Here is a 21,267-nt window from a genome sequence, read left to right on the forward strand (position 1 = left end):
AATGACCCCTTACATTATAGAGAATATGACCCCCTCATGCCTCTTCAATAATTTTATGTAGCCTAATTTTTTTTAGGATTCTCTCGGCCTAAATTAGTGATGTCAAAGAACAACACAAGAGAACTGTATTAGAAAGATATTAGACGTGGTATATTTGCAGATACTAAGATTTTGGTAGATTTGGTAGGCTATTCTCTGGCAGAGTGCGACGGACCAGGGCTCCCCGGAGACCTCCTCCTAAAGGGTCTGAGGTCCACCCATTGTAGTCCCACAAAAACCTGTGGGAAACACTGCAGACCCCTCTTACACTGTCACTGTGTTTCTCTGCTTGTGTGTCCTCACCTTTTTTTTTATCCCTGACCAGTTTGCATGCCTGCTAATGTGACACAGGTGAAGAGAATCCATAAAAAGTTGGAAGGAAAAAAAGAAGAAAAGGGGAGAGAATTGTTACTAATGTAAGAGACATGTATACAAACACTACTAGTAACTTAAACAAAAAAGATTACGTTATTATTTTATATATTTATATAGTTTACATATGAGTATTAGAAAAAAATATCAAATTCATTAATCCAATAAACAGTATTGAAAGCACTGCAACAATGTGTTGTCTTCTCTTAATGACTGTGCTGAATTTGCATGTTTAATGCAAAGTGGAACTGTAATAATGTTCTGTTGCTGTACATTTTCTTGTCATTTTATTATCTCGAGTTTAAAAAAGCTAAACTTTGCTCGACTCCTGTTTTACTGATATTGAATATACTTATATTTAAGTAAGTCAAGTACTGCTGTAAAAAATATAGTGCACATGTATTACAAAATATACGGTAAACAGTAAGAAACGGTAAAAAATACAACCTATTAAATGTGGACTCAAAGGCCTCATTGACATCATGAGAATACTTTTTCAGCATTCAAAAGACGATTAAATTGTTTTTTGGTACTTTTTACATGTCTGCTGGTCTAGGAAGACCTTGTAAAATGTCTTTCCATTTTGGCTTAGAAGTCAATGTTCTACAGCCATAGCTATATTTGAGATATTTATAATAAGCTATAATTATTGCTGACATGTGTCATATAAGTTGTCTATTATACTGGAGTGTAAAGGGAGTAGAAGGATGTGAGACATCTCCTTAGTATTGCGAGTAGCTGGGTGATATGGACTAAAAATCATATCTCTGTATTTTTCCGCTGAATGGTGATAAACAAGATATATATATGAATTTTTTTGTAAGTCAAAGCCATATGTGAGATGTCACAAGCACTTTTATTAAAACAGATTCATCAAAACAAAATCCAAAGACAGGCTTTCTTCCCTGTTTGAAAATATACAGCTGCACAATATAATAATATTTTATCTCAGAAGGTTGAATTCAACTTATGCAGGGCAAGACAACATTATTTTGAATTGGGAGACAAAGCAGGAAAATAGCTTTCACTATTTCTACAGTTAGATCCAATTCTTGAGATGTTTTTACATCAACTGTAGATATTAACAAGATTTTTAAAGAATTGTACACTGATCTCTTTAGGTCATTGTCTATCTCTACTGATGCAATGTGTTCCTTCATTTGAGCCACTAGGGCTTCCCAAACTGACAGAAGAGCAAAGAGAACTCCTTGATGCAGATTTGACTATAGAGAAAATTAAAGAGGTAATAGGGGCCCTGACTGCGGTTAAGGCTCCAGGGCATGATGGCTTCACAGCAGAATTTTTTAAGAGTTTTGCAACTGAACTGGCTCCACTTCTCTTAGAGCTATATAGAGAGGAACTGGAGAAGGAACACTGCCACCAAGTTTTAGGCAGGCTTAACTTTGCTTCCTAAAAAAGGTTAAAGACCCAAGAAACTGTAAGAATTACCGTCCAATTTCCCTAATGCAGTTAGACGTTAAGATTATTTCAAAAATGTGGGCAAATAGATTAAATAAGGTTATTACTTCTCTAATTCATCCTGATCAGGTGGGGTTTATTCGTGGGTGTAGCTCGTTAGATAATATCAGGCATCTCATTAATATTGCATGGTCTGTAGCTGATAGACAATCCCCTATAGCTGCTATTTATCTCAATGCCGAAATGCGTTTGATATGGTTGAATGGGGCTATATGTTAAAAATGTTGGAAATGTATGGGTTTGGCAGCATTTTTATAAAGTGGATTAAGGTGCTGTATAAGCAACCAGAGGCCGCGGTGCAAACTAACGGGTTCATTTCTGAATATTTTGCTCTTGGAAGGGGAACAAGACAAGGCTCACCTCTTTCTCCTTTGCCATTTTGTTTAAGCATAGAACCTTTGGCAGCAGCCATAGGGGGGAGACTTAACTTCCCAGGTGTTATGGTAGGAGGTGTAGTGCACAAACTTATGCTTTATGCGGATGATATATTACTTTTTGTGTCCGAACCTAGCATATTAATACCCTGTCTACTCGGGATCATTGACTCTCTCAAAAATTTCAGGTTATAGGGTAAATTGGTCTAAGTCAGAAACGTTACCTTTAACAGCCCAGTGACCTGTAACAGCTTTCCAATCGGGTGCATTTCAGTGGCCAAAGCAAGGTAATGTTTATCTGGGTATCTTAGTTAAAAGACCTAATTAAAGTGAATTTAGATCCTTTGAAAATCTTTGGTAGACCCAAAATACCAAATATGTTGTATTATTACTATGCTTTTAACTTAAGCCATCTGGCCCACTGGTCACTTCCTCCTGAGAGAGCCCCACCCTGGTATTAGAGTAAATTGAGCAATTTGTTCTTGCCCATTATCGCCCTTACAATGCCTGTCTGTTAAAGTGTATGGTGAGGCAAAAACACATCTGATAATCTCTCACTTAAATGTCGTTTGGACCAAAGTCGCCCGGCTGTTTGAACTGGATCCATATCTAAATACTTCACCAAGTGTTTGGCGATATCCAAAGTTATGTATTGGTAGATCTCCCCTTTTTTGGAGAGACTGGTTGGAAAAGGGAATCGTCACACTGGGGGATCTGTATCTCCGGGGCATATTAAAATTGTTTGAGGATGTGGTACAGCAATTTGGAATGCCTAGGTCTTTTTTAGATATTTGCAACTTTGCCATCAGTTAGTGGGGATTTTTGGATCCAGTTCTTCAGCTCCAAAGGCACCAAAATGTTTAGATAAGGTGTTGTTAAAATATGGAAAAGGTCATGAGGCTTCTGGGTATTATTCTATGCTTATGCAGAACCTGGAGGATGGAGCCTGGACAGCCCTCAAAAAGACATGGGAAAGGGATTTGAGTATTACACTGGATGATAAGAGGTGGAACAGAATCTATAGGAATATTAAAACTATGTCATGCCATGTGAGGGTGCGCCTCATTCAGTTCAAGATTATACATCGCTTCTATTGGACTCCCTCCAGATTGTTTAGAATTGGTCTGAAAGACACACCAAATTGTTGGAAATGTAAGAGAGAGGACGGCCAATTACTTCATGTCCTATGGTCCTATGATAAGGTGCTGGAATTTTGGACTGGGATACATGATAACCTATGTTGGATTGCAGGGACCCAGGTTCCATTCAGCCCAAGACTATTTGTTCTGGGAGATGGGTCAATCCTAAGCGGGATAGAAGCATCAGGAGCCTTCTCCCAAAAATCACAGAGATACGACACCTCAGCAAAAGCAGAAAGGTGGGAATATTTTGTTTCACCAAGACATGGATGACTCCATCACGGATGCTGAAATTGAATTGGAGAACTATTTGATAATTAGGAGAGATCAAAACCGCAAAGGTGGAGGGGTGTGCATATATGTAAGAGCGGACATTGGTTTTAAATCATAGAACAGACTTAAATAGTGAGCAGGTTGAAGCGGTTTGGTTAGATATTTTGCTACCGAAGAGTATGCCCATACTAATTTGCGCATGTTACAGACCGCCTGATCTAACACAATTTTACAAACGTTTAGAGGATGTTTGCTCAAATTGCATGGACTTGGTTAAATCTGAAGTTAACATGTTGGGGGATTTTAACACTGATTTTCAGAAAAGTGAAGTTTCTGGGTATAAAGCATGGATGAATTTCTGTAGCTTCTATAGTTTACATCAGCTGATTAATTAACCTACACGTGTGTGTCCTACCACCCAAACCACGATTGACCTTGTCCTAGTGTCAGACAAATCTAGGATAACAGAAAGCAGGGTTATAAAATATGGGTGACCATTCTATTATTTTCTGTAGTAGAAAGATCAAGCAAGCAGTGCTTAACTGTCATACTTCAATAAAAACCCGGTCACTGAAAAAGTATAGCAAAGAAGCATTGAATGGCTGTTTAAATAAAATTAACTGGTCTACGGTTTTGCAATGTATTGATGTGGACAGAGCATGGTGCTCATTTAAAAGTATGTTTTTAGAAGCTGTAGATAAAGTAGCCCCATGTAAAGAAATTAGAATAAATCAGAGAACAGAACCCTGGGTAAATGATGACCTCCTTGAGGCAATTAGGATAAGAAATAGGAAGTATGGTAAATTCAGAGAAAGCAAGGATGAGCAGAGTTGGGCTGATTATAAAAAGGCAAGAAATGCAGTTAATAGATTAGTGGTCAATACTAAAAAGGCATACTGTATTTTAATGAAAATACTGCTGAATACAGAAATACAGAATACAAAAAGTTATGTAAATCCCTTAAGCAACTTGGTTACAGTAAAAGGCTGAAAACAAAAAACACTAACATCACTCTAGATCTTACATCAGAACAATATTACATCAGAGAAGGAGATAGTGGCAGATAGCTTTAATAAGTATTTCTCATCTGTTGCCAGGAAGCTTGTGGAAAAGTTACCTGGCCAGACTGGTCAATATGGTGTAAGTCATGTGCATGACTTTTACTCTCAGTTAGGTGTCCAGGCGGGAAGCTTCTTTTTTGAAAAGGTGTCAGAGGCACTTGTTCTTGAGAAGCTGAAAAGGCTTGATTGCTCTAAAGCCACAGGATTAGATTCTATTCCATCTAGATTCGTGAGACATGCCGCTGACATCATTACTCCGAGCATTACTCATATTGTAAACAGGTCGATAGAACAAGGATACTTTCCCAATGATCTCAAGATTGCCAGAGTGATTCCACTATGTAAGAAAGGGAGTAAACTAGACCCTGGTAATTATAGACCTGTCTCAATTCTTGGTTGTCTGTCAAAGATAATTGAAAAGATCATTTTTGAACAGATTGATAATTACTTAAAATCATAAAACCTACTTTATGAGCTCCAGTCTGGCTTTCGTAAATCACACTCTATGGATTCCTGTTTACTGTTTCTAACTGACTATATAAAAAAGAAGGACGGAAACTTCTGTGGCATGGTCATGTTAGACCTACAAAAAGCTTTTGATACAGTCGACCATTGTGTTTTAATGTATAAATTGAAAGCCATGGGTTTTAGTGAACTAGCACTGAAATGGGTGGGCTCCTATCTGGAGAATAGAACGCAAGTAGTGGACATTGGGGGGAAAATGTCTCAACCAAAAGAAATGAACTGTGGGGTACCTCAAGGGAGCGTTTTGGGTCCACTTTTCTTTCTGCTATATATAAATTACCTAAAGTCTGCTTGTTCATGCAGTCTTTTTTTATATGCAGATGATTCTACGCTGGTGGTTTCTCACAAGGATAGAAATGTGATTGAAAGCACACCTTGTGCAGAACTTGTTAGCATGTGGATGGCTAACAGATTATCACTTCATTTAGGGAAAACTATATTGTTTGGAAGGAAGATAAAGTTAAAGAAAGCCTCATGTTTTAAGGTCCTAGCTGGAGATATTGTGATTACTGCCAAGGAATCAATCAGTTACCTAGAATGTATGTTAGGCCCTGTTTACACGATGACGCTCGCAGGTGAAAACGACAAAATATTTTATCAGATGTGCCTTTCGTTTATACGGCAACGGTGTTTTTGGGGCTTAAAACGCAAAAAAGTGAAACCACCCTCCAGAGTGGAAATCTTAAAAACGCTCCACCGTCGCGTTCCCATCTAAAGGGTAAAAACGCAAAAGTCTGAGGACAGAGGTGTGTAGAGAGACGAGAAAAAGGTGTTCAGGTAGTCTGTTGTTAAGGAGTAGGCTACAGAAATGATAGGCTCCTGTTATCTAAAAGATTTTCAATGTAATGGCTCAATATTTTTAAATGATTTCGACAATGTGGATAAGGTTGTTATAATTCGATGACCATATGTAGGCTATTAATTTGAGCCAGCTGCCAGAGTAGGCTACAACGTTGCGGATGAAGAGAAAGAGAGAGACCCCCTCCTGACGGGCTGCGAGGCTCAGGATATTGGTAGTGCTCCTGTGGGTGCTGTGCTGTGGCTTACCACGGTCGACTGTGTTGGTCATCAGACAAACATGCAACTCCACCTCCTCGTCTGTCCAGACAAAATTGTCAGCTTTTTTTGTTCACTTCAACATGTTTTGGTTTCGCGCTACTAGGGAGAGAAGTAGAATGACGGTTCTACGCAGGTGTGCAGACTTGGTGGTGTTGTGTGGCAGTGCCACCTAGCCGCCTGGCGTGCATACTACATCGAATTTCACACACTTTTGCGTCACCATATGCACACAGATTTCCCCTCCAAAACGCTCTTCTAAACACGGAATAAAAGGGCAACGTTTTGCGTTTTCTTTTCAGATCGTTTCCGTCTAAACGTAGCCTTAGATTGCCACTTATCTGGAGTAAGTCAGGCTCAAAAGGTAAACACCAAAGTAAATCAGATCTGCTTTATGGCCAGTCTGCTTTATGGCCAGAATATCAAGATTTTTGGATGAAAAAACAAAGCCAATTCTGGCAGGAGCTTTAATTCAGCCTTATTTTGATTATGCGTGTGGTTCATGGTACAATGGTGTCACAGGGAACCTGAAACATAGGCTTCAGATGTCTCAAAATAAATTAATAAGGCTTATTTTAGACCTCTCCATAATAACTCATCTGTAATCTTCACTTTGAAAGGGTGGGATGGTTGAAAGTTGAGGATCGAGTATCTCAGTTGCAGCTGGGTATGGTACATAAAATTGTTTATGGAGATGTTCCCAAATACTTTAGAAATTATTTTAATAGAGTAAATGAAGTTCACAGGTACTCCACTAGGGGTAGCTCAACAGATTTTGTACCCCCCAGAGCTAAGACTAATCTGGGTCAACAGTCTTTTCTTTATGCTGGAACTACGCTTTGGAACCGGTTACCTGGTACACTCAAGACAGTCAGAAGCACAGGCAGTTTTAAACAAGGTTTGAAAGTATGGCTTGGGTGCCAATCATAGTCATTATCTATTTGTATTGTTGTTTTTTGTATAACATGGATGAATTTGTTTAATGTATGATGAATGACTGATGTGTGACCTACTGCCACTTGTCCTCTCCCCCTGCCCTTATAGGGACCACAATGGAAATAAGTCTTAGGGGTTTATTGCGTCATCCCTGACTATGTATGTATTTTAATGTATGACACAGAGTACTGTTTCATATTTAAGTGGTCAAATAAAATCAATCAATCAGTAGATAAGCACATAAGAACCTTGGTCCAGACTAGTTTAATGATAGCAAGACAGATTATTTTAAGAGGATGGAAGAATGAAGGGCAATCCAGTGGGCTTGTGAGATGGCTAGGGTGGCGGCATCTAAAAAAATGTCATATAAACGGTTTGCCAGACTGGATGTCTATACCACAAAATGGGGAAAGTACCTGAGCTTTCTGGAGGGCTCCTACGAAGCTTTGTGCTGGGGAGAGACGTGTATGATGGGTTTATGGTGTTGTCATTTATACATATGTTTATTTGGTTTATGGTTTATTGTCTATTTTGTTACTATTTTGTTGAATGGTCTTGAATATTGTAGTTACGGGGTCATCTTTTCTTGATTTTTGTCTGGGTGGGTGGTGATGACGAAGGGGGGAGGGGGGATTTGTTCATGTTGCGAGTTGTATGTTTAGTTGTACGTTGTTAAAAAAGAAAAAAATGTTAATCACAAAAAAGAAAATATACAGCTGCAACACATGTAAATGAAAAATTATTTAAAATAAATACCATATGTTAAATAAAAAGCCCTATCTCTGAGAATGCTCCTTCAGTTGTTTTCTACAACAATAGCAGACTAATTAAAAGAGGGGGAGAGAGAGAGAGAGAGAGAGAGAGAGAGAGAGAGTGAGAGAGAGAGAGAGAGAGAGAGTGAGAGAGCGAGAGCTCATAGACAAGAGTGTGCGATGGACTGAAATGTATGATACAAAAACTTTCTTTGACCATGAAGCAATTGTTACTGTACAGTCCTCTGGTTTATCAGTGAAGTGTCTGAAGACTGAATTTTCTACACAGAGTGACGGCTGACTTATTATGAATGGGTCCAGTGCGGGTTGAATGCGCATTTGGCAGGTCAGTGGCGTTACAAACGTCTCGTGTATGTAATGTCTATATTGTCACTGTGCTGCATTTTTATGAACTATGGTAATCTAGCCATGGGTCACATCTCTTTCCCGGGTCCAGCAGGCGCCATCTCACACACTATTACTACTATTACTCATAGAACTGTTAGTTACATCCACTAACTACTGTTCTTCCATGTTTTTTTCGCCGTGGCCGCTACAACAGAAAGTTACCAGCGGAAACACTGGTACAAATACAGGTTTTCCTCTCATGCTTAACAAAATATACAGCTGTGCTAATCACAAATACAACTGTAGACAAATGTCAGCAGTGTGGACCCAGGGCTGCTGCAGGAGTGCCTGTTTGTTAGTGAGTGGGGGCGGGGCTACGCAGAGAGTGAGAGAAGAGATGCAAAGACAGGCACGGCTTTACAGAAGAAATGGGTCATATAACGCAACATTAAACCATATCAATATAAATGGTATTGTCTTATCCCATATCTCATTTGAAAATATATCGATATAAGGTATCATATCATTTATTGCCCAGCCCTAATTGAGAGTAGCTCTGCTCTCCATGTTTCAGGCTTATACAATTTCGTACAGTCAACTCCTAAAACACAGGGTGTTTACACAGTATAAAGCACAGAGGTAGGTCATTTTACTTAGCTCAATTAGCCATCATTATAGCATAGTCAGTGTTCAGTCCTTGTGTATAGTCAACATTATTACATTTCTGATGTAAGCTGTAAGAGTTGCTAAGAAGCTGACAGCAGTTTGAACAGAAAGCCATGCAGGCTTGACTCTGAGCTAAGGTTAAATGATGACATGATACAGTAATGAAGGTACAGTGTAAAAGAACAAACCAAATGTCTCTATTTTTTGTCCTTATTTATTGCAACACATTCAACACATGCTTATTCTTCCATGTATGTCTGGTTCTGAAATTATATATATATATATATATATATATATATATATATATATATATATATATATATATATATATATTAGAGCTGCCAATCTTCCTCTATAATACCATTCAAATTTATTTATTTTTTTATATTTGAATAATAGTTAATTTTAGAATGGTCTTGAAGGGGATGTACGTAATGGCGCATTGTACGCAACTTTGTTTACATTAATTTTCCACCACTAGCAAGCAGCGACAAACACTAATCAACAGAGAACTCTGTAATGAAACATTATTTAACAAGTGTAGTGAAGAGGCTCTGTTGTACATGCTAACGGTGCTCGGATAGCACAATGCTACAACGATTTGTCATAAACTAAGTAACAATAGTGTTAGCTACGATGCTAAAATAATTCATAACTAAGCCAACGGTGCGGTCACTACTATTTTAGTGATTTATAAGCAACCTGTTTCTTGCAGATTGTCACGTTATTGAGATTACAGCTATTTGAAGGTAATATATGAAGTCGAAGCTAACGCTGACAACTGTAGGGCAGCTAACATTAACTTTAGCTTTCTCCATGAAGCTCCCAGCTAAGCTAACGTTACTATAACTCATGACGCAGTTAGGAAACAAGAATGCGCCAACTAATGTTAACATAAGCACTTTAGCTCATGTTAAAACTATTTCCCATCCTTCTTCCGATTTCCAGCCGCAGCCTGTAACTCCCCCCTGTACTAACGTTAGCTCCATGATATTGTACTAACGTAACTCGGTACGTAACGTTAGCTCAAACCTCACAATGCCTTGTGTTTCTCACTCCCACTAACTTATTAACATAAGACGTGACATGAGTATCACATGCGGGTAGGCCAAGGCGAGGGAGATTAGCTAACGTAACCAACATATTTATAAAAAAAGTCACATTCGAATAGTAATTTCAGCATTTGAATAATATCAGTCTTACATTAATCTAATGAGTGAGCAAGAACAAAAACGTAGGCTGCCTCTTTGTACTTACGTAGCCACAGTAATGAGCAACATGTATGTGGCTCTGAAGAGGACGAATGAGCTGTAACATAGCCAGATGTTCCTTATTGTGTCCATGACAAACACACACACAGCCATCAGCAGGGAGAGGGCACAAAGAGCCAGCTCACCCCACAGAGCCCAGCATACAGGCAGGTAGCCCACCAGCAGAGCTGCCAGAGCCCCTGTGGGCCAACAGAACAAAGAAAGACCATTAGAAATTGAGTTCATTAATACTTCACTTTAGTGACATCTGTATCCAAGTCCTGTTGGCCAGTCTGAAACCTAGGGTTAACAATTACAGGGAGTGTAACTTTATCTTAAAGCATTTTCCAGTTTTACATATTTTTAACTCAATGAGTAAACTAAAAGTTAGCTAGTAATTAATGTCAGCCGACATTCATATTCAACGTGTTTCAGTTAATGCCATGCAACATAGCATATTAAAACGAGAATTCCGGCCAATTCTGACGTTAATCTTGATCGCTATAAATATGCATGTACTTTCGATTGAAAAAAACCCGACCTGAATCGGTGCAGGCAACACGGAGAAGCTGCAGCTACGTGTATGAGCTTCCACTCAGCTAAAATGGCAGCTGTCAGGGCAAGTTTTAAAACGTGTTTTTAGCCTTTTAACATGTTCGAAATGTCATTACAAGTGCCTACCCATGTGCAGTGATTCCTTCCGAGGGAACACAGCAAGTCTGGCTGCAGTAGATGTGACAGAAAGGCATAAAAGTTGGGTTAATCCATACCTCTGTTGATTTCCTGTTTTCTGGTGAAGTCCACACTAGTCGATTGTCGAACTCATACAATCCAATATTCCAAAACGTATTTTTTCCACAAAAAAACGATTTGCCGTGTTTATGTCCATACTAATGAGAGCAAGGCTGTAACCTGACACCCCAGCTCAGCCAGCAGCAGCAGTTCAAAAGTTCCAAGAGCTATTGAGCATGCGCATGGGTAACTATAGCAACGGTGGAGAGCTGAGAGAGAGAGACGGAGCTTTGGGATAATAACGAGATAGCGTCAGTGTTTTTAGAATATCAACTCAGATGGATAGTTCATCCCAATGCAATGTGGAACACACCGAGTTTTTGGAGTTTGATGGTCGGGGTTATCTTTTTAAACCAGACGAAGAGTTATTGGCACAAGATCTTGTCGAGAGAAGGGCACAATCAGAGGAGCAGGCAGAGGCTGCTGCTTCAAGGCCACGACGTGCGGGGACATGGTGGTGCTGTGGAAACTATATCGCAATGACCACCGAGGAAGAACGCCTGTGCTGTAAGGAATGGGATCTCATACAGGCTGTATGATGGTCTGGATGGGTCCCCAGATAACGGACACTGTTTCGCCCATACAGAGAGGTTTCCCCATCTGATTTACAAGGATGTTCTGGAAGTGTTTTTTTTGTCCCGAAAGCAAATTGGAAGAAGCAACCTCAACCGGACGGACCAGATGGCCAGTTGTCTAATGAGTGAGTACAGGCTTTCGTGACTCTGTCCTTGCTTAGGTACATTTGCTTTTTGTTGTAAATAGATGCAACATTTTGTTAGTGAAATAACCAAAGCTCCCCCCCCCCCCAGTCAATGCAGACTTGTGGCCTACTGGGTGATTCTAGAGTGGGTTCTGAGAGGAGAGCGCCTTGGCCACTGGAAGTTACACAGGATTCAAAGAGGCAGAGGACATTTTCTGAGTCTAATACTGTGATTTCTAGTATTACTTCGTATTGTCATTACTAGGAAAAAAAAAAAAAAACAATTGCACAGTTCTATTACGAAAACGTAAGAATAAGTATATTGTACAAGTAAAGTTGAAAAAGTAAATTGTAAAAATATGCATCTTGCACACTAATTTTCACTATTATTTTTTGCACTTTACATCCCACACTATGTGTACTTGTCTTGATATTATGTCTTATTTATATATTTGTATTATTTTAATATGTGCCTATATATATATATATATATATATATATATATATATATATATATATATATATATACACACATACATACACTGTTGTCTCTATTGTACAGTATGTTACTAATACGTGTCTATTTGTTGAATGCATAGAGAGTTAACACCTACCAAAGTCAAATTCCTTGTGTATGTACGTATACTTGGCCAATAAATCTGATTCTGATTCTACAGTTCTATAATATATTGCAAAGCAATTACACATGGGCAAAGTGGGAACGTGAAAGAGCAGCGCTTGTCCCTCCCTCATTAATATCACTGAAGTGCCCTTGAGCAAGGCCCTTAACCCCAACCGCTCCAGTAGCCAGCAGATCAGACTGTGGTTGTGCTGGGCAGCTTCCAGGTGTGAATGTGTGCAACTGAGTGAATGTGATCAGGGCGTTCCTGCAAAAGAGAGGATGCTGCTCTGTGACCCTCCTCTGAATAAATAAAGTTAAATTACACAGTTATATTAGGAAAAAGTAAGAATATGTATATTGTACAAGTAAAGTTGAATAAATAAATTGTAAGAATAAGTAAATTGTACAGTTATATACTATATTGAAATAATTAAACCGGCTTTTAGGGCTGTCAAACGATTATTTTTTATCGCGATTAATCGCTGAAGTTCTATAGTTAATCGTGATTAATCGCATATTTTATCACATGAATCGCATGAAAAAATTCTATTATTTTGCATTTCAGAACAGTTTTTAAGTACTTATTAACAATCGAAAGCAATTTTTACCAGTGTATCTTGATTGGGAATCAAAGAAATGAATGAATGCAATGAATGCAAAGAAAGTTACTTTATGAACTTTTTTTATTTCTTTTTTATTTCTACTTTTTAAGATTTGTAATACTGTAAACAAAAGAAAAATGTGTGAATCTGTCATTATTGCACAATTCCTCCAAGTACCTAACTAAAAAACAAAAAAATCCCTATCCTTACTAGAGTCAATATAGTGTTTGGTAACTCCTAAATAATGTTGATTACTCACTGATGTCCAGTGATCACCGGTTAATGAGACAGTGTTTGCAGCACTTTGCAGCTGTTCCACTGTGGCTGCTTTCTCTGTGTCGTACAGGCACAGTGTATCTGTGAAAACTACTGTCCCCCTCGACGGCAACGAGACAGGTCAACCGTAGTACGTCTTTAAGACCCGAGTCCTCTACGATGCTGACAGGTCTGCAGTTAGTTGCCATCCATTTCGCAAGAGCTGTAGTAATTTTTTGGGATTTGGTTTCATCCACAGGTCGGCAAGTAGCATCACGTTAACTGTACTTCTATGCTTAGCTCCGTAGGTGGTAGCTCAAGCTTGACGGGCTTCGGTGATATTTTAATTGAGCTTTACACAATGTGCATATGGCTTTCGACTTGTCTACGAGCCGTCCGGGAGTTTTGGAAAATAAAAAGCGCCATTCAGGATTTCATTGCTGCGGTCTTTTTCCATCATGCCTGCAGCCTGCAACAGCAGGATGTGTTACGAGGAAGTGGCAGCTTGATGATAAGTAACGGTGCTGCAAAGGGTCAAAATAGTAGCCTGTTAGGCACGACGTGAAGCCGAGTGAAGTCCATCCATCCATCCATCCATCTTCATCCGCTTATCCAGGGTCGGGTCACGGGGGTAGCAGCTCCAGCAGGGGACCCCAGACTTCCCTTTCCCGGGCCACATTAACCAGCTCTGACTGGGGGATCCCGAGGCGTTCCCAGGCCAGGTTACAGATATAATCCCTCCACCTAGTCCTGGGTCTCCCCGAGGCCTCCTCCCAGCTGGACGTGCCTGGAACACCTCCCTAGGGAGGCGCCCAGGGGGCATCCTTACCAGATGCCCGAACCACCTCAACTGGCTCCTTTCGACGCAAAGGAGCAGCGGCTCTACTCCGAGCTCCTCACGGATAACTGAGCTTCTCACCCTATCTCTAAGGGAGACGCCAGCTACCCTCCTGAGGAAACCAATTTCGGCCGCTTGTACCCTGGATCTTGTTCTTTCGGTCATGACCCAGCCTTCATGACCATAGGTGAGGGTAGGCCGAGTGAAGTGTAAAATAAATTAATAAATACCGGCATGCGATTAAAAAAAATTAATTGCATCCCATCGGCCCTTAATCGCATCGCGACTAACATGTTAACGCTGATAGCCCTAGTGGTTTTATAATATAACAGTAGCCTACATATTCTGTTTGTGCTTTTGTTGACTGCAAACATGGTAATCTCTTTCACGTAAAGTTCGCAAGGGAGTTTTCACATCAAGCTGAAGTGCAACCAGCCACAACTGTAAAATCTCCCAGTTGTGGCCCTCAGCAACAGGGAGATTTTGTAGACGGTGAAAGCTCAAGCGCAAATCTCTCTTCATTTGGTTGCCGCAATTTGGCACAAACTCGAACCATTTCTCATATTCCTCCTGATCTAACTCCAAGCTCTGTCTCTCTCTCAGGTGACTGTGTCTGTGAGTCTCCACCGTTGCTATAGTTACCTATGCGCATGCTCAATAGCTCTTGAACTTTTGAACTGCTGCTGCTGGCTGAGCTGGGGTGTCAGGTTACAGCCTTGCTCTCATTAGTATGGACATAAACACGGCAAATCGTTTTTTTGTGGAAAAAATATGTTTTGGAATATTGGATTGTATGAGTTCGACAATCGACTACAGGAAATCAACAGAGGTATGGATTAACCCAACTTGTATGCCTTTCTGTCACATCTACTGCAGCTAGACTCGCTGCGTTCCCTCGGAAGGAATCACTGCACATGGGTAGGCACTTGTAATGACATTTTGAACATATTAAAAGGCTAAAAACATGTTTAAAACTTGCCCTGACAGCTGCCGTTTTAGCTGAGTGGAAGCTCATACATGTAGCTGCAGCTTCTCTGTGTTGCCTGCACCGATTCAAGTCGGGTTTTTTTTTCAATCGAAAGTACACGCATATTTATAGCGATCAAGATTAATGTCAAAATTGGCCGGAATTCTCCTTTAACAAATTCGAAAAAAATTGTCTACATCTAAAAACAATGGCAACAGACAGTTTTTAAATTAGATGAAGTGGCAACCCTTTTTGGCACGCTCACCTAGCACTGTGGACAGTGTCTCTACATAGCCATTGTAGATTTCATAGTCCTGGGATGGACGAACGTTCTCCCATAATGCTTGAGCATAGTTGATGACCTGGAAGTAGCCGCACGTGGCCAGTGCCCACCACAGCGACCAGGCAAGCAGGGGCTGATACCTGTAGCACTGCAGGAAGTCATCAAACAGTATCCGTAACACCTCCACAAGACCACTGTTATGGCTTCCTGTCTTAAAGGACCTGGACATCTGCATGGAGAATGGGAGAGGTCAAACATGGCCAAGTGACTAAGTGTGTCACAAATAGTTATTCACATTTTAACAGGTGATTCCCTATCATGACCCTGCTGTGACCAGAAAAAAAAAAAAGATTGTCACTCACTGTGGAGACATCCTGGCTGTTTAGAGGCAACTCACTCTCTGAATCCACAGCCTTTTCCAACAGTGTTGTGCTGCTGCTGTGTGGCCTCTCCTCTGCTGCTCCTGGACTCTTGTGGAAGAACAAGCTCCTCTTGGGCATTGGTAGAAACCAGGAAGCAACACAGGCCACAGCGGCTGACGTCAGAGTGATGATGACGAGGTGGACCAGCTGAACTTTGGCCACAGAGAGCACGAGCTGACCAATCAGAGATCCTGCAGCTGATCCAAACAGAGCGATACTGCGGCAGTAACCCGTCACTCTCTGGTAGTGTGCCGGCTCCACGACGCTGTAGATGTAGGAGTAGTAGGCCACCTCCGAGGCCGTGGCCAGCCCAAAGAAACACTCCAGGAGCTGCATGGTCAGCATGCCCTGTGTCTTTAGCAACATAACATAGGTAACTACTAAGCTTATGGCCTGCAGGACCAATACAGGCTTATAACAGAGGTAGTCAGTGGCTAGGAAGATGGGAAACAGCAACACCAGGTAGGAATACGTCCAAATGGGATAGATTTCATTGACGACCTGCAGATAACAGATAAAAAATAACAGTAGTAAGATTTCAATTCCATTAAATTTACGTTAGTAGTTGTAGACAGGTTTGTTTCGTTGTACTGTAGGCCTGTCTAACTGATTCCAGACTGTAAATTACAAGACACCTCGGCCTGCCAGGAGGGTGCATGGCTCTGCAAAGACACTGAAGCCATTTACTGGCCTGAGAAATCAACTGTTCTTATCAAATTTGATATCTAGCCTTCTGTATGGGAGTGTACCTCCTAAAGCTACGTTATTATCATATTATGTAGACCAGTCGTGAAAATATGCTAAAGCATTTTGTAATACCCTGATAAACTACAGATTGTTTGTTTTTATGCTTTTAAAAGGAAGTAGGGATATGGCTGAAGGAGACACATCTGTACTGATTACACCGATCAATTCGACACAATGCTTTTTACACAAAGAAAGAAGTAAGTACTTTAGATTGAGGCATATAACAGTTCTGTTATACAGAACTGCACAGAAATAAAGCATTGTGTTGATCACACTTTAGGTTTTTATGTAAAAGTATTTTTAAGAGAGCTAACCAGTGACTGTTTATAATCAGAAAACTGAGGAGCTTTAGTGTTCGTCAACACATACTAAAGATGGCATACAGGGGCCTGTTAGAAAGCATTTTAAAGTTTAATATAACAGCTTGGTATGGCAACCTGAACATGAAAGACAAAAACATGCTTTTCAAAATTGTTAATATAGCAGGAAAGGTAATTGGGCAATTGGGTAATTGAGCGCACGTGAACGAGCCACTGACCCCGCCTTGTCTCCTCCCATAAATTACTGTGCAAATGACTATACGTGTGTCCCTGACATCATTCTTCGTCCAATCACAACAGGTAATCCCGCTGCAGACAAAAAAACTTCATCAACTGTGAGATTAAGGTTCTGATCAAGGAGGTGGAGGCAAGGAAGAAATGTTTATCTTGGTTTGTCATCTAGGATGAGCAATAAAAGAAAATCTGCAGTGGCAAATAGTGACAGGGCAGTGAATGCAAAAAAATTGTTTGATGAGTGGTGGCGCCACACAACATGCAGGAATGAGATTGGTAATGGGAATAGATATGGCGTGATAGAAATAACTGAACATATTAGGATGTGTTATTAGGTGTTTTTGGTTCTTGGTGAGGGATCAGAATGAGGTAATGCCTTGGTATAAAACCGAAGAGTTTTGAGTAAGGTTCAGATCCTTCTCTGCAGAGACATGTCTCAGTTCTCTTGTGTAAATAAAAAGACTGTATTAACCCATCTAAGGCTTCAAGAGTTTTGTGAATTGAATTAGGTAACTTATACAGTGATACTGTACTTTTCACTACTAAAAATCACACTAAGACAACTGAACACTGACAATAGTGCTGCCAGTTGACTTGTCATAGATTGTGGCTGCACTCAATGATTCTGGTTGAGATAACTTTTGTTATGATTTGGCACCATAAATATTTATGTTTATATATATCCATCCATCTATCCATCTTCGTCCGCTTATCCGCGGTCGGGTCGCGGGGGCAGCAGCTCCAGCAAGGGACCCCAAACTTCCCTTTCCCGAGCCACATTAACCAGCTCCGACTGGGGGATCCCGAGGCGTTCCCAGGCCAGGTTGGAGATATAATCCCTCCACCTAGTCCTGGGTCTTCCCAGAGGCCTCCTCCCAGCTGGACGTGCCTGGAACACCTCCCTAGGGAGGCGCCCAGGGGGCATCCTTACCAGATGACCAAACCACCTCAACTGGCTCCTTTCGACGCAAAAGGAGTAGCGGCTCTACTCCGAGCTCCTCACGGATAACTGAGCTTCTCACCCTATCTCTAAGGGAGACACCAGCCACCCTCCTGAGGAAACCCATTTTGGCCGCTTGTACCCTGGATCTTGTTCTTTCGGTCATGACCCAGCCTTCATGACCATAGGTGAGGGTAGGAACTAAAATTGACCAGTAGATCGAGAGCTTTGCCTTCTGGCTCAGCTCTCTTTTCGTCACAACGGTGTGATAAATTGAATGTAATTCCGCACATACTGCGCCGATTCTCCGGCCAATCTCCCGCTCCATTGTCCCCTCACTCGCGAAAAAGACCCCAAGGTACTTGAACTCCTTCACTTGGGGTAAGGACTCATTCCCTACCTGGAGTAGGCACTCCATCGGTTTCCTGCTGAGAACCATGGCCTCAGATTTAGAGGTGTTGATCCTCATCCCAGCCGCTTCACACTCGGCTGCGAACCGATCCAGTGAGTGCTGAAGGTCACGGCCTGATGATGCAATCAAGATAGGGCTGTATGATTATTCTGATCGCAATTTCACTAAAATTGTGCGATTTAAGTAAACAAAAAGGTGTGCTTTGTACGTGACACTCTGTGTGCACTGCAGTCTCCAGGTTGTAACATCCTTCACTTTAGCGACCAGTATCAGATGAAGCCACTGTGTCTTAAGAAACTTGGTGTTTACTGTTAACTTACTCTACATCGTCATTGCCATCTCTTTTTCCTGTCGCTTTTCTCTCACACAGCCGCTATGCTAAAGCTGGGTTTCCAGAGGCAGCGTTTTTCAACTGCAACTGGATTCCAAGCAGAGTTGTGTCACCACAACATGATGCCGACGGTGTACATGTTTTGCAGACAAGTAGTTGTTGGTGTTGATATGCGTTTTCTATCAGTTTATATCTGGCCTAACACAACTACTCCTGTCACACCGTTTAGTTTGAATAACATATTACTAGCAACAAGCTAGTTGTCATTGCTACAATGCTAACGTTACTACAATGCTACTACTACTACTAAAACAACTACTACTACTAAAACAAAAAATACTAAAACTTACCAGGTATACCAACTGCCTGGACAACATTTTGCCAAGCTAGCTGTTAGCATCCCTGTAGTCATACAAAGACGTATCACAAAGTAGGCTATAGGAAAATCACGATCTTTTAATTTGCACGTATAGCATGCGAGTATGCACGGCAAAATATATTGGAGGCACGTTCGCGAGTCTGCCCTCTCATTGGCAACCGCTCTGTAGAGGTCGGCCGATTTTTTGGCATTTTTTACATAATCGGCATCGGCCAATATCAAGCCGATTAATAGGCAGGCGCATTTGCGGGCAGCCTGGTGTTGTTGTTGTGGAACATGTGTTCGACGCACGCTGCCCCTAGAGTCAATTACCAGCAGAGTGAGCAGACCTCATCCAGTGCCTAAGGAAGGAGCTGTTCCTCGGAGAAAACGGTAAGGATTAAATTCTTATAAGTCCTATATATTTAATGAAAAACGTAACACGTTACTGCCAACTTCGAGAAAAAACATGAATAGGCGACATGACGTTCGGCTACTTTGGATATTGATAGCTGCCATGTCATGCTGTCATGTCACAATAATTAAGCTAGAATTTTGCACCAGACAGTGGATCTGAGACTTTTATTATTTGTTCTGTTTGTGTGTCTTATATTTGAGAGGGTTGTCAACTCAATGCAGAGAAAGAAGTTGAAGATAAAAGAGACCACCGCACCATAGGCTAGTGAAGGACTGGCTTTGCTTTGCTAGCGTCGTTGCTAGGGTTGGTACAGAGTAGACCCGGTGCTAATATGGCACAGGTTCCTTAAAGACCCGTATCTACTGGACCGAACAGCAACGCGGATTTCTGTGCCTCATTTGGGCGCCACTGATATGCCTGCGTTGCTCTCTGATGCTCCAAAAACGGATGTTAGAATAACAGAAACATCGCTGCATGCGACGCTAGTTAACATTACACTCGTCAGCAGCTAACGTTAGCCTACCGTTAGCTGCTGACGAGTGTAATTTTAAAATGCTGACAGCTAAACAGTGTAAAGTGATTTATTTCACTGTAGAGGATCCAACAGCAGTATGTTAAGCAGTGTGCAGCTGCCGTTGTCTACTTGTCTGAAGAACAACACATTCAAAGTTGTTGTAAAATACCCTTTTGCCATGGTGGTTGTTTTTGTCGTTCAACAGCAATTTACTAGTGAAATACGTTATTGTTATAAGTTATAGTTATTACATTATTATTAAATCATTTAATTTTGACCAAATGGCCTAAAGTTGTTTTCCCCCCTTTTGCGATTATTAGGTTTTGTCCATTTGGCTTTGTCTGTCAACAAACCAAAAATACATGTTTCAGGACAGTTTTTGGTAAGGTGATAGAAACGTTTTTAGTCTTGTATCACTTAAAATGCACTGAATTATTAGCCGATTTATAAAAAATTTTTTTTTATATCTATACCTATCTATAAAATCCATCCATCCATCCATCTTCGTCCGCTTATCCGGTATCGGGTCGCGGGGGTAGCAGCTCCAGCAGGGGACCCCAAACTTCCCTTTCCTGAGCCACATTAACCAGCTCCGACTGGGGGATCCCGAGGCGTTCCCAGGCCAGGTTGGAGATATAATCCCTCCACGTAGTCCTGGGTCTTCCCAGAGGCCTCCTCCCAGCTGGACGTGCCTGGAACACCTCCCTAGGGAGGCGCCCAGGGGCATCCTTACCAGATGCCTGAACCACCTCAACTGACTCCTTTCGACGCGAAGGAGCAGCGGCTCTACTCCGAGCTCCTCACGGATGACTGAGTTTCTCACCCTATCTCTAAGGGAGACGCCAGCTACCCTCCTGAGGAAACCCATTTCGGCCATTTAACCCTTGTACCCTGGATCTTGTTCTTTCGGTCATGACCCAGCCTTCATGACCATAGGTGAGGGTAGGAACAAAAACTGACCGGTAGATTGAGAGCTTTGCCTTCTGGCTCAGCTCTCTTTTCGTCACAACGGTGCAATAAATGAATGAATGTAATACCGCACCCGCTGTGCCGATTCTCCGACCAATGCTTACTTGGGGTAAGGACTCATTCCCTACCTGGAGAAGGCACTCCATCGGTTTCCTGCTGAGAACCATGGCCTCCGATTTAGAGGTGCTGATCCTCATCCCAGCCGCTTCACACTCGGCTGCGAACCAATCCAGTGAGTGCTGAAGGTCACAGGCCGATGATGCCATCAGGACC

General features: G+C 41.3%; 1 protein-coding gene across 1 annotated transcript in view; it reads right to left on the minus strand.

The window, feature by feature from the left end:
• slc19a2 (solute carrier family 19 member 2) overlaps positions 1–21,267 on the minus strand; it is a 74,780-nt gene that overhangs the window by 28,614 nt on the left and 24,899 nt on the right. Inside the window, exons 2-4 of the mRNA XM_078243483.1 lie at positions 15,692–16,252; positions 15,312–15,558; positions 10,278–10,470 (exon numbers count right to left, since the gene is read on the minus strand). Coding sequence (XP_078099609.1) covers positions 10,278–10,470; positions 15,312–15,558; positions 15,692–16,252 — 1,001 coding nt within the window. The remainder of the gene's footprint in view (positions 1–10,277; positions 10,471–15,311; positions 15,559–15,691; positions 16,253–21,267) is intronic.

The sequence above is a fragment of the Sander vitreus genome, chromosome 24 (assembly GCF_031162955.1).
Source record: "Sander vitreus isolate 19-12246 chromosome 24, sanVit1, whole genome shotgun sequence".
NCBI lineage: Eukaryota > Metazoa > Chordata > Actinopteri > Perciformes > Percidae > Sander > Sander vitreus.